General features: G+C 44.2%; 1 protein-coding gene across 5 annotated transcripts in view; it reads left to right on the plus strand.

Moving 5' to 3' along the window:
• Positions 1–67: 67 nt before the first annotated feature.
• The window catches only part of LOC115175148 (kinesin-like protein KIF13B), a 65,798-nt gene continuing 52,007 nt past the window's right edge, over positions 68–13,858 (plus strand). For 2 of the 5 annotated variants that reach the window (XM_029734370.1, XM_029734371.1), the window contains exons 1-12: positions 68–213; positions 396–483; positions 913–1,005; positions 1,275–1,368; positions 8,774–8,786; positions 8,895–8,955; positions 10,554–10,646; positions 11,166–11,346; positions 11,642–11,729; positions 12,370–12,504; positions 12,949–13,061; positions 13,469–13,580. In XM_029734370.1, the coding sequence (XP_029590230.1) occupies positions 205–213; positions 396–483; positions 913–1,005; positions 1,275–1,368; positions 8,774–8,786; positions 8,895–8,955; positions 10,554–10,646; positions 11,166–11,346; positions 11,642–11,729; positions 12,370–12,504; positions 12,949–13,061; positions 13,469–13,580 (1,080 nt within the window). In that variant the 5' untranslated portion in view covers positions 68–204. Of the gene's footprint in view, positions 257–395; positions 484–912; positions 1,006–1,274; positions 1,369–8,773; positions 8,812–8,894; positions 8,956–10,553; positions 10,647–11,165; positions 11,347–11,641; positions 11,730–12,369; positions 12,505–12,948; positions 13,062–13,468; positions 13,581–13,858 lie in introns of those variants that run through there. The other 3 variants (XM_029734369.1, XM_029734372.1, XM_029734373.1) reach the window with 3 other exon arrangements.

Below are 13,858 nucleotides of genomic sequence, written 5' to 3' on the forward strand. Positions count from 1 at the left end.
AAATAGACAGTATATTTTCTGATACAACTTTAAGATAAAAAATTATCTACAATAAATCAGGGTACTCTCGAACAGTTTATTCTTGACGATCAGTCCTTTGCGCAGATCTACAAGAGTGGCGCAATTTGTATCCCCAGTAAATCCGGTTAAGGTTTCAGGACAGTTTAGGATGACTTCAGTGATCTCTACGGGCGATATCAGGAAATGCAACAGGTGAAAAACTATTCATTCTCGCAATGCGCTGTCGTCGTTCCCCGTGAGTTTGCAACACTATGAGTGTAATTTGTGTTTTTTGAGAATTTTTATAATAGCAAGAACTCAAGACAACTTGCTATCTAAAGTGTTTATATTTGTTGTACGCCAATGTCACCATATGCATGTTTGTTTTTACCCAGCTAACACGCAGGCTAACACGCACTTCTGGAAGACAACTGCCTGCATTTGGGAAGTTCGAGGAAAGGAGAAATAAGAATTATTCTCACGGTGAGTTGACAGCTTTCTCTGTCAGCTAAACTCTTTTTAGTTGTAACTTTTGTTGTTGTTGTTGCGAGAGTTGGCTTTTCGGACAGCCTTCATTCCTTCTTGGGACGCACTGGATTGAATACCTAACGTGTATATATATACCTAATCATGTTTTTACAGGAATCTCCTTGCCAATGATTTTGCCGAACAAATAACACAACAATTACATACATGTGTTTGTCTGTAGGGGTAGTTAATAGTTGACTTTCTATATCTTCGTATGATTAATAACCTGTGATTTGTAGAGATCAACCATTCGGGCGTTTTGTACATTTTGTCAAGATGAAACTAATAAGTAGATAACTAGAATGTATACAAAGAGGGATGTGGCACGATTCATACGTGTACACAGTAATGGTATGCGTTATTAATGAATCTGATTCATTACAGAAACAGAAACCCTGCTGCCAGACGCCATGGTCGACAACTTGAGTAACTCCAATGTAAAGGTCGCTGTTCGCCTCCGCCCAATGAACAGAAGAGGTGAGTTCATAACACAAACCTTGTGACCAGTGCTTGCTTGACATGGACTGAAATAGCATGGTGCTTCATTATTAGAATAAACAAAAAACTCCTCCTCTATTCATTATGTAAACATTAGGACATGTCGGTGTGGCTATGTTGATGCACTAGCTGTGTGATTTTTGTATTTATTTTTAAGCACCCTTGAATCATCAGCTATTCCTGGACCCATCACAACTGTTGTTGTTTAATGTTGTTGTATACTGCATGTCTTGTGTGTTCCTCACCAGAAAAGGATCTGAAGACTAAATGTGTGGTGGAGATGAACGGGAACCAGACAGTGTTGAATCCAGCTAGTCAGAACCTGAGCAAGGGAGACCCCAGGTCGGAACAAACACACACACACACACACACACACACACACACACACACACACACACACACACACACACACACACACACACAACCCTTTTCAGCGGGAGCTCTAGGAATGCTGCGGTCAGCTCAAGGTATGAGGACAGCGACGGCTCATTCTTTGGCAGCTATTAGATATCACTATGGTTACGTTCTAATATCTTGCCTACACTAGCTTACGGCTTAGAAGACATGCCAGATACAGTGCAGTGAATAAGTATTTGCCCCATTTTCTCTACTTTTGCATATTGTTGACACTGAATGTTTTTCACATCTTCAACCAAAACCTAATATTAGATAAAGGCAACCTGAGTGAATAAATAACACAACAATTACATATTTATTTTATTTGTTTAATAAACAAAGTTATGCAACACTCAATGCCCCTGTGTGAAAAAGTAATTGGCCCCTTTACACTCAATAACTGGTTGTTCCACCTTTAGCTGCTATGACTCTAACCAAACACTTCCTGTAGTTGTTCAGTCTCTCACATCGCTGTGGAGGAATTTTGACCCACTGTTCCATGCAGAACTGCTGTAACTAAGTGACATTTTTGGGGGGGTTTTCAAGCATGAACTGCTCTTTTCAAGTCCTGCCACGACAGCAAAGCATCCTCAAACCTTCACACTACTACCACCACCACCATGCTTGACCGTTGGTATGAGGTTCTTACTGTGGAATGCAGTGTTTTGGTTTTCGCCAGGCGTAAGGGCACCCATGTCCGCGACGGATCAACAACTACAGCAAGCGATTGGTTGGAGTCATTGCAGCAGAAGGTGGCACAAAGGGGAATTGTGTGTTTCATACTTTGTTAATAGACTTTTTTTTATACTTATTTTATTATTTGTTCCCTTTTATCTAATTAATATTAGATAGATTAAGGGAACCTGAGTGAACAAATAAGTATAAGAAATGTGGGTTTGGTTGAAGTTCTGGTAGCAGTATCAGAAAGGGGGCAAATACTTTTTCAAGGCACTGGGAAGGGAAAGTGGGGGGGGATAACTAGTCAGTTGTACAATTGAATAGCTTCAACTGAAAATGTGTTTTAGGCTTTTAACCCAACCCCTCTGAATCTGAGAAGTGTGGTTGGCTGCTGTAATCGACATCCACTGTACAAGGCTTCATTGTAAGGGGTGTGATTAGTATATATTGGAACAGAGGCTTGAGATGTCATGCTCTGCGTTGGCTTTCTAGGGCACTGGACTGGTCATATGTCTCCTCTCGAGGTCAACCCTTATCATGGACTACTAGCTTGTTGAAAAGTAACAAAATTGTTCTTCCCCCCCCCCAGTTGGTGACAAATGTTCATGTGAATATTCAAAAAAATCTGCATAAAAAAACATATGCACATTTTCCCACCAATGATGTGTTTCCACCAAACTGATTTGTTGCAGATACAAATCAAATCAAATGTATTTATAAAGCCCTTCTTACATCAGCTGATATCTCAAAGTGCTATACAGAAACACAGCCTTAAACCCCCAAACAGCAAGCAATGCAGGTGTAGAAGCACGTGTGTTATGACGTAATAAACAAAAAAGGTTTCACATAAATGGTTAGTTTACCCAAATTACAAAATGGCCTGTTGGTTTCCTATTTTCTATGTCTATGGACATGGTATGACAGCAATCCATGCCTTGGTTTAGTTGTCTACCACGGTTTCCACATGCTAACGTTTTAGCATTTGTGGCACAAATCCCATTGAAGTCTTGAGACTGATTTTATTTTCTTTTAAAGGTCATGAACAGTCAAAATCATGTTTTTCATGAAATTGGACGATATTTGGATAAAACCAGATCAAAGTGTGATGACCAAAGTATGAAAAATGACCGTTACTTATTCATTGATCAAGTTTGTTACTGGTCCCTTCCCACATGTCAAACACTTGGATTCAGGAGACGGGATGACTAAAGGGTGACATCACCTTAACTCATTTTAATACACCAGTGCTAACATTATATTCTCTTATCTAAGTTAAATAAATACTGCCTTGTAACCAACATCGGAGAAGGCGTGTTTGCGGAGGGGGTGGTTTGTATAGCTAGATAGCTACACTACTGGTGCCAAAATTTTACTTTAGGGTGTCAGCAAATATAATTAAAGTTGGCAAATATACCTTCTGTGTCATCAGCCTAAACTACCCACAGTAAAATACCTTCTGTGTCGTCAGCCTAAACTACCCACAGTAAAATACCTTCTGTGTCGTCAGCCTAAACTACCCACAGTAAAATACCTTCTGTGTCGTCAGCCTAAACTACCCACAGTAATATACCTTCTGTGTCGTCAGCCTAAACTACCCACAGTAATATACCTTCTGTGTCGTCAGCCTAAACTACCCACAGTAATATACCTTCTGTGTCGTCAGCCTAAACTACCCACAGTAATATACCTTCTGTGTCGTCAGCCTAAACTACCCACAGTAATATACCTTCTGTGTCGTCAGCCTAAACTACCCACAGTAATATATACCTTCTGTGTCGTCAGCCTAAACTACCCACAGTAATATATACCTTCTGTGTCGTCAGCCTAAACTACCCACAGTAATATACCTTCTGTGTCGTCAGCCTAAACTACCTACAGTAATATATACCTTCTGTGTCGTCAGCCTAAACTACCTACAGTAATATATACCTTCTGTGTCGTCAGCTCCATTAAAGAGCTACAGCTGCAGTGTATGTAGACTCAGTTAAAGAAAGAGTCAACCCTCTCTGGTAACTCAGCTCTAACCCTCATTCCACTCCTCTATCCTCCTCCTTGCTCTGGCCTGGCCTGTGTCTCTCTTTACAAAGGGTGTGTCTGTTCTGTACTCATGCTGTTCAGTCAGTGAGTGAGTGAGTGTGCAGATGTGACGGATGCTCACAGGAGGGATTGTCTACCTGCCCAGGTGAGGTGGTGACCTGTTTCAGCAGGTATTCACCTCCAGAACAAATACCTGTCCTGGTTAGTTGGGGGGTTTGTTAGCCTATGGGTCCTGGTTAGTTAGCCTATGGGCCCTGGCTAGTTGGGGGGTTAGTTGGGGGGTTTGTTAGCCTATGGGCCCTGGTTAGTTGGGGGGGGGTTGTTAGCCTATGGGCCCTGGTTAGTTGGGGGGGTTAGTTAGTTAGCCTATGGGCCCTGGTTAGTTGGGGGGTTAGTTAGTTAGCCTATGGGCCCTGGTTAGTTTGGGGGTTAGTTAGTTAGCCTATGGGCCCTGGTTAGTTTGGGGGTTAGTTAGTTAGCCTATGGGCCCTGGTTAGTTGGGGGGGGTTAGTTAGTTAGCCTATGGGCCCTGGTTAGTTGGGGGGGGTTAGTTAGTTAGCCTATGGGCCCTGGTTAGTTGGGGGGGGTTAGTTAGTTAGCCTATGGGCCCTGGTTAGTTGGGGGGGGTTAGTTTGTTAGCCTATGGGCCCTGGTTAGTTGGGGGGGGGTTGTTAGCCTATGGGCCCTGGTTAGTTGGGGGGGTTTGTTAGTTAGCCTATGGGCCCTGGTTAGTTGAGGGGGGGGGGGGGGGGGGTTGTTAGCCTATGGGCCCTGGTTAGTTGGGGGGTTAGTTAGCCTATGGGCCCTGGTTAGTTGGGGGGTTAGTTAGCCTATGGGCCCTGGTTAGTTGGGGGATTAGTTAGCCTATGGGCCCTGGTTAGTTGGGGGGGTTAGTTAGCCTATGGGCCCTGGTTAGTTAGCCTATGGGCCCTGGTTAGTTGGGGGTTTGTTAGCCTATGGGCCCCTTTCTATAGTCTACAATCAGCAGTAGGGACATTTTGTTTTTGATTGTGATTTCTGCCCTGACACGCTGCAGTGCTGTCTGTCTGTCTGTCTGTCTGTCTGTCTGTCTGTCTGTCTGTCCGTCCCCTGGGCTCAATATGAACATGTTTTACAGGCTTCTGCCGGCTTCAGAATGGATCTCTTCCCAGATTCCATTTGGGTTATTAAGGGACGATCTTACCAGAGCATGAGGCTGCTGCAGCGACGTCTGGGCCTTTTTTAATGAATAAATGTCCTTGAAGTATTCAATATGGGTCTCTTATAATATGATTGGTTTTTATATTGGTTTAGGAGATCACAAGGCTAGTAGACAGCTAGTGGAGGATCTCAACCAGCGGAGGCCTTGGGCTATAATAAACCTGTTGTCTTTACGGTCTTATCTGGGATGGAATGTTTTATGTACTGACAAAAACTAAATCAGTCATTTATTGTGGGGTATTCTCACCAGGGATGCTTTTAACATGTATTGTTGGAGCCCCTTGAGAGAGCGGGAGAAAAAAGGAGAGAGAGAGTGTGTTTTTTTTTTGCTGTCTGTGAAGATGTGCCAGCTATCAGAGTTGAGGAATGCTCTAGCAAGCCAGGAGAAGCCAATGTTGCTCTTTCATAAGGGGCCTGTAACACACACTACTTCTACACAGGAGGGTCTTGTTTAAAGTCAGCCAAGCTACCTTGTGGTTTAGTTGCAACTAGGCATGAATATACTGAAATTATAAAATCACCCACTTTCAAAGTATAGTTGGTATGTACAGGTATCTGCCAAAAAAAATACCAGAAACACCAACATAAAGTGTCTTAATAGGGCATTGGTCCACCACGAGCCAGAACAGCTTTAATACGCCTTGGCATAGATTCTACAAGTGTCTGGAACTCGATGCGACACCATTGTTCCACAAGAAATTCCATAATTTGGTGTTTTGTTGATCATGGGGGGAGATGCTCTCAGGTGCCACTCTAGAACCTCTCATACGTGTTCAAAGGGGTAGAGATCTGGTGACTGACACACACACACACACACACACACACCCTTTAACTGGCAGGTAGCCTAGTGGTTAGACCATTGGTCCAGTATCCGAAAGGTTACTGAATCGAATCCCCGAGCCGACGAGGTAAAAATCTGTCGTTCTGCCCCCTGAACAAGGCAGTTAACCCACTGTTCCATCATTGTAAATAAGAATTTGTTCTTAACTGACTTGCCTAGTTAAATAAAAATTATAAAAAAAGAAAAAAACCCTGTGCTCCTTTGAGATCCCTCTTTTAAAATCACTGAGATCTCTTCTAACCATGGTAACCAAAATAATGGGCAACTTGGCATTTGTATACATGATGGGTTGTTAATTGCTTAATTAACTCGGGAACCACACCTGTGTGGAAGAACCTGCTTTTTTTTCTATCCCTCATTTACTCAATTGTTTCCTTTATTCTGGCAGTTACCTGTACTGTATAAACTTATAGACAACCTTAATTTACAGTGCATTTAGAAAGTATTCAGACCCCTTGACTCTACGAGCAAACAAGAAAATGCACTAACTCCCCCTTTGCACTAACTCACAAACGCTGCTGTTACTGTTTATCCTGTTGCCTAGTTACTTTACCCCATCCTATACACTTCCTTCGGAAAGTATTCAGACCCCTTGCCTTTTTCCACATTTTGTGACGTTACAGCCTTATTCTAAAATGGATTAAATAAAACAAATTCCTCATCAATCTACACACAATACCCCATAATGATAAAGAGAAAACGGGTTTTTAGACATTTTTACAAATGTATTAAATATAAAAAACAGATTCCTTATTTACATAAGTATTCAGACCCCTTTGCTATGAGACTCGAAATTGAGCTCATGTGCATCCTGTTTCCATTGATCATCCTTGAGATGTTTCTACAACTTGATTGGAGTTCATCTGTGTGAAATTCTATTGATTGGACATGATTTGAAAAGGCACACACCTGTCTATGTAAGGTCCCACAGTTGACAGTGCATGTCAAAGCAAAAACCAAGCCATGAGGTTGAAGGAATAGTCCGTAGAGCTTTGAGACAGGATTGTGTCGAGTCACAGATCTGGGGAAGAATACCAAAACATTTTTGCAGCATTGAAGATCCCCATGAACATAGTGGCCTCCATCATTCTTAAATGGAAGTTTGGAACCACCAAGACTCTTCCTAGAGCTGACCACCCAGCCAAACTGAGCAATCAGGGGAGAAGGGCCTTGATTAGGGAGGTGACCAAGACCCGATGGTCACTCTGACAGAGCTCCAGAGTTCATCTATGGAGATGGGGAAAACCCAGAAGGACAACCACCTCTGCAGCACTCCACCAATCAGGCCTTTATTACAAAGTGGCCAGACGGAAGCCACTCCTCAGTAAAAAGCACATGACAACCCGCTTGGAGTTTGTCAAAGGGCACCTAAAGACTCTCAGACCATGAGAAACAAGATTCTCTGATCTGATGAAACCAAGTTTGAAATGTTTGGCTTAAATGCCAAGCATCACATCTGGAGGAAACCTGGCACCATCCCTACGGTGAAGAATGGTGGTCGTGGCAGCACCATGCTGTTGGGATGTTTATCAGCGGCTGGGACTGGGAGACTAGTCAGGATAGAGGGAAAGATGAACGGAGCAAAGTACAGAGTGATCCTTGATGAAAACCTGCTCCAAAGCACTCGGGACCTCGGACTAGGGCAAAGGTTTACCTTCCAACAGGACAATGACCCTAACAGCCAAGACAACGCAGGAGTGGCTTTGGGACAGGTCTCTGAATGTCCTTGAGTGGCCCAGCCAGGGGCCTCAAACTCCTCTTTCTCTTCTGGTTTTGAGCCAGTTTGCGCTGTTCTGTGAAGGGAGTAGTACACAGTGTTGTACGAGATCTTCAGTTTCTTGGCAATTTCTCGCATAGAATAGCCTTCATTTCTCAGAACAAGAATAGACTGACGAGTTCCAGAAGAAAGTTATTTTGTTTCTAGCCATTTTGAGCCTGTAATCGAACCCACAAATGCTGATGCTCCAGATACACACCTGATCTAAAGAAGGCCAGTTTTATTGTTCTTTAATCAGAACAGGTGTCAGCTTCAATAGCCATTTACAACATTAACAATGTCTACACTGTATTTCTGATCAATTTGATGTTATTTGAATGGACAAAAAAAATTGCTTTTCTTTCAAAAACAAGGAGATTTGTAGGTGACCCCCCCCCCCCCCCCTCCCCAACTTTTGAACGGTAGTCTGTACAGATGGATAAGGTGTCATTACCTTGGACATAAAATAAATCGAACCATATTGAAGTTGTTGTTTTAATATAGGAGAGGAGGAATGTCCGTCTGTGTTTGAAGGGCACGCGGCCTAGCCTAGCCTAATCGTTCCAAGGCCTTTAGTGAGTGAAGGTCACAGCATTCTCACGTCTCAGAGCCATGGCATGAGGATTAGTTGCATTTACAGCTTTAAGCCTGTGATTAAAAAAAAAATAATAATAATAATGTTTTGTCACATTCGGATTTAGTTAGTAAATATGTTATTAACAGCTTAATGTTTTACCTTGTACCTGAACGCTATTCAACACTGGTGTTATTAGTTAGCCCACTTTGTTTTGAGGTAAGCTGTTTTAACTGTGGCTTTCTATTTCTCCTATGTTGTCCAGGAATCAGCCTAAGGTGAGCCCTTAACCAGGACAGTATTGTGAGTTAACAAAATCACTATTTAATCACTACTAAGGTTTTGTGTGTGTGTGTTCCTCAACTGGCTGTCATTTCTCCCCTCAGGTCTTTGCTTATGACCACTGTTTCTGGTCCATGGATGAGGCCGACACAGACAAGTTTGCAGGTTAGTTACATATCAAAATGTTGAATACATATTTTTTTTATTTTTTTATTCAATAACAAAATAATGCTCTGGGGTGAAGTTTCCCCAAGGTACAGACCTAGGATCAGATTTCCTTTGCCCAATCCTAACCTTAACCGTTGCTAAATGAACCCAGGAACTGCATCTAGGGGCAATTTCACACTACACCCAGGATAACAGGACAGAAGGACATATCCACAAAACCCAGTAGATGTCTTTATGAAATGTAGCTAAATTTGTCTAAATCAACCCTTATACAATAACGAAGTGGTTGTATAAACAAATAATTGGTGAAGTCCCAGTGTAAGGAGGCCTAATGCAGCAGATGACATGGAGTGAGTTTAGAATACCAAAATTAAAATCGCCCGAACTGTTAGCAACGAGCTAACCAAGCTAACAACAAACTCGCTAGCGTAGCTCACGTAGAACAATTCCAGTTGAAACTGGTCTGAGTTCACAATTTACATTTATTGACTTCCAAACCATGTACATAAACCTTTACTAGCCCTAATTGCGCTGTTTGTTTATACATCTCCCGTTGACATGACAACTGGGTCAGCGTTCCGAACCTTAGAATCGATCACATGATAACAGCCAATTCATTTTCATTGGCTGTTGCTTGCAACTAGTTGCACAAAATTGAAAAGATTCAATTGGATTTAACCAAGTAGCAGATGAGTTGTTTTATTAGTTGCAGGTGGGGTGTTTCACGAAGCAATCAAGAAGTAACTCTGCTGCAAGCAACTAAAATGTGTAAACTCCAGCCTTAGAACAGGTTTTGTACTAGTAGCACTGTGTTTCCTGGTCCCAGAGCGCTGCGTGGAGGGACTGGAAGCACTGTGTTTCCTGGTCCCAGAGCGCTGCGTGGAGGGACTGGAAGCACTGTGTTTCCTGGTCCCAGAGCGCTGCGTGGAGGGACTGGAAGCACTGTGTTTCCTGGTCCCAGAGCGCTGCGTGGAGGGACTGGAAGCACTGTGTTTCCTGGTCTCAGTGCTGCGTGGAGGGACTGGAAGCACTGTGTTTCCTGGTCTCAGTGCTGCGTGGAGGGACTGGAAGCACTGTGTTTCCTGGTCCCAGAGCGCTGCGTGGAGGGAAGCACTGTGTTTTCTGGTCCCAGAGCGCTGCGTGGAGGGAAGCACTGTGTTTCCTGGTCCCAGAGCGCTGCGTGGAGGGAAGCACTGTGTTTCCTGGTCCCAGAGCGCTGCGTGGAGGGACTGGAAGCACTGTGTTTCCTGGTCCCAGAGCGCTGCGTGGAGGGAAGCACTGTGTTTCCTGGTCCCAGAGCGCTGCGTGGAGGGAAGCACTGTGTTTCCTGGTCCCAGAGCGCTGCGTGGAGGGAAGCACTGTGTTTCCTGGTCCCAGAGCGCTGCGTGGAGTGGCTGGAAGCACTGTGTTTCCTGGTCCCAGAGCGCTGCATGGAGGGAAAAACAGGCTCTGTCTTTAACTGAACTAGTACACCTGTAGAAAGGAACAGACCTGGAGAACCAGCCTCTTGTCTTCAGGGAAGAGAAATCTCTGCCTTGGAGAAAGATCCACATATTCTATTGCAACTCAGTTGGAATGTAATGTGTGTCTCTCAGGTCAAGATGTCGTGTTCCAGTGCCTTGGAGAAAGTCTTCTGGACAATGCCTTCTTGGGCTATAACGCCTGTATCTTCGCTTATGGACAGACAGGTTGGTACCAGTCAATTAATCAAATGTATTTTATAAAGCCCTTTTTACATCAGCAGTTGTCACAAAGTTATATACAGATAGCCAGTCTAAAACCCCAAAGAACAAGCGATGCAGAAACATAGTGGCTAGGAAAAACTCCCTAGAAATGCGGGAACCTAGAAATGCGGGAACCTAGAAATGCGGGAACCTAGAAATGCGGGAACCTAGAAATGCAGGAACCTAGAAATGCGGGAACCTAGAAAGGCAGGAATTACCATATTAGAGTAGTTACTCAGATATTCAATAACACTCCATGTGACACACACTTCAAACTCAGTTCAAACACTTTTAGTCCAATTTATTCTTTTGCATTTTCTAAAAAAGAAATGCTTTTGGCCTGTGACTTAATTGGCAGTGCCTCACCTCTCTAACTTTGATTGGCTGAGCCCTCCTGATCCAGTGATTTAAAAAAAAAAAAAATTTCATTGGCTAAACTTCACTGATCCTCGGAATTTGATTTGTCTGTGTGCCCCCCACCAGGCTCTGGGAAGTCGTACACCATGATGGGTTCGTCAGAGCAGCCAGGTCTGATCCCGCGACTGTGCAGCTCTCTGTTTGACCGGACCCTACTGGAACAGAGGGAGGGAGAGAGCTTCACTGTCGAGGTCTCCTTTATGGAGATCTACAACGAGAAGGTTCGGGACCTACTGGATCCCAAAGGGTGAGGAGAACAGGAACTCAGTTTTTGTGATGATTTTTTATTTTTTTTATTTTATCCACATCAAGTTTTTAAAATGTTTTAATCCACAGTAAAAGACAGATAAACATGAGTAAAAGAGAGCCGTCCCTTTGCTACATCCTGGGTTAACACACTGAACACTAACATTCATATCGCTGCTTAGAGATGGTCTCTCTCACACGTGATGAAAACATTTATTCCAAGTGATCAAGGGTAGAAAAGGTGTTTTTTGTTGTTGTTGTCGTCGTCTGTAATGATAAAACCTGTCTGTTCTCAGAAGTCGTCAGGCCCTGCGAGTGAGAGAACACAAGGTGTTCGGGCCTTACGTTGATGGTCTGTCCCGTCTGGCTGTAGCCTGCTATAAGGTGCTCCTATACAGTTGTTTTAAGTCTTATATCATTTTGTTTACCTCTGTTGGCCCAGGTTGGTCTCATTGGAATACAATTTCTTTTTCAAGAGAGGACTGGTGTTGCTACTATATCTAAATGCTTACATTAGAGAGACCAGCCAATACTCTCTCTCTTTCTGTCTTTCTCTCGCTTTCTCTCTCGCTTTCTCTCTTTCTCTCTCTCTTTCTCTCTCTCTCTCTCTCTCTCTCTCTCTCTCTCTCTCTCTCTCTCTCTCTCTCTCTCTCTCTCTCTCTCTCTCTCTCTCTCTCTCTCTCTCTCTCTCTCTCTCTCTCTCTCTCTCTCTCTCTCTCTCTCTCTCTCTCTCTCTCTCTCTCTCTCTCTCTCTCTCTCTCTCTCTCTCTCTCTCTCTCTCTCTCTCTCTCTCTCTCTCTCTCTCTCTCTCTCTCTCTCTCTCTCTCTCTCTCTCTCTCTCTCTCTCTCTCTCTCTCTCTCTCTCTCTCTATCTCTCTCTCTCTCCTCTCTCTCTCTCTCTTCTCTCTCGCTATCTCCCTCTCTCTCGCTCTCTCTCTCTGCCTCTCTCTTTCTCTCTTTCTCTCTTTCTCTCTTTCTCTCTCTCTTTCTCTCTTTCTCTCTCTCTCTCTTTCTCTCTCTCTAGGACATAGAGTGTCTGATGTCAGAGGGTAACAAGTCTCGTACAGTAGCAGCCACCAATATGAACGAGGAGAGCAGCAGGTCCCACGCCGTCTTCAACATCATCCTCACACACACAGTCACGGACCTGGGTTCTGGGGTAGGTCCAACACACACAGTCCCGGGCCTGGGTTCTGGGGTAGGTCCAACACACACAGTCCCGGGCCTGGGTTCTGGGGTAGGTCCAACACACACAGTCACGGACCTGGGTTCTGGGGTAGGTCCAACACACACAGTCACGGTTCTGGGGTAGGTCCAACACACACAGTCCCGGACCTGGGTTCTGGGGTAGGTCCAACACACACAGTCCCGGACCTGGGTTCTGGGGTAGGTCCAACACACACAGTCCCGGACCTGGGTTCTGAGGTATGTGGTGTTTCGTAGAGCTCCATTTAGAGCCATGTGGTGTTTCGTAGAGCTCCATTTAGAGCCATGTGGGGTTTCGTAGAGCTCAGTTTAGAACCATGCGGTGTTTCGTAGAGCTCAGTTTAGAACCATGCGGTGTTTCGTAGAGTTCCATTTAGAGCCATGTGGTGTTTCGTAGACGAGTGGTGAGAAGGTCAGTAAGCTGAGTCTGGTGGATCTGGCCGGCAGTGAGAGAGCTGCTAAGACTGGAGCTACTGGAGAGAGAATGAAGGAAGGAAGCAACATCAACAAGTATGTTCTCTAGATCTTTCTCTCACCTCTCTCTCTCACCTCTCTCTCTCACCTCTCTCTCTCACCTCTCTCTCTCATATCTCTCCTCTCTCTCTCTCTCTCTCTCTCTCTCTCTCTCTCTCTCTCTCTCTCTCTCTCTCTCTCTCTCTCTCTCTCTCTCTCTCTCTCTCTCTCTCCTCTCTCCTCTCTCCTCTCTCCTCTCTCCTCTCACCTCTCACCTCTCACCTCTCACCTCTCTCTCAGCTCACTCTCTTACCTCTCTCCTCACCTCTCTCCACACCTCTCTCTGTTTCTCTCTCTCACACACCTCTCTCCCTCTCTCTCACCTCTTGCTCTTTCTCAAAATGTAACACACTTTGATGTCTTCATGTTTTTCTTAACATTCATTACTGTGTGGGTGTGGCCAGGTCTCTAAGCACACTGGGCTTGGTGATCTCAGCGCTGGCAGACCAAGGAGCAGGGAAGAACAAGACCAAGTTTGTTCCCTACAGAGACTCAGTTCTGACCTGGCTACTCAAGGTAGGCCTAGCCATAATTCCATTATATGGGTTATTACCGTTTCACATTCTCCAACTGTAACAGTATTGACCTGGTCTCTCCTTCCACACTACATACAGTACCAGTCAAAACTATGGAATAATGTAGTAACCAAAAAAAGTGAAGAATCTCAAATATAAAATATATTTTGATTTGTTTAACAAAGTAGCCACCCTTTGCCTTGACAGCTTTGCACACTCTTGGCATTCTCTCAACCTGCTTCATGAGGTAGTCACCTGGAATGCATTTCAATTAACAGG

The sequence above is a fragment of the Salmo trutta genome, chromosome 35 (genome assembly GCF_901001165.1).
Source record: "Salmo trutta chromosome 35, fSalTru1.1, whole genome shotgun sequence".
Lineage (NCBI taxonomy): Eukaryota > Metazoa > Chordata > Actinopteri > Salmoniformes > Salmonidae > Salmo > Salmo trutta.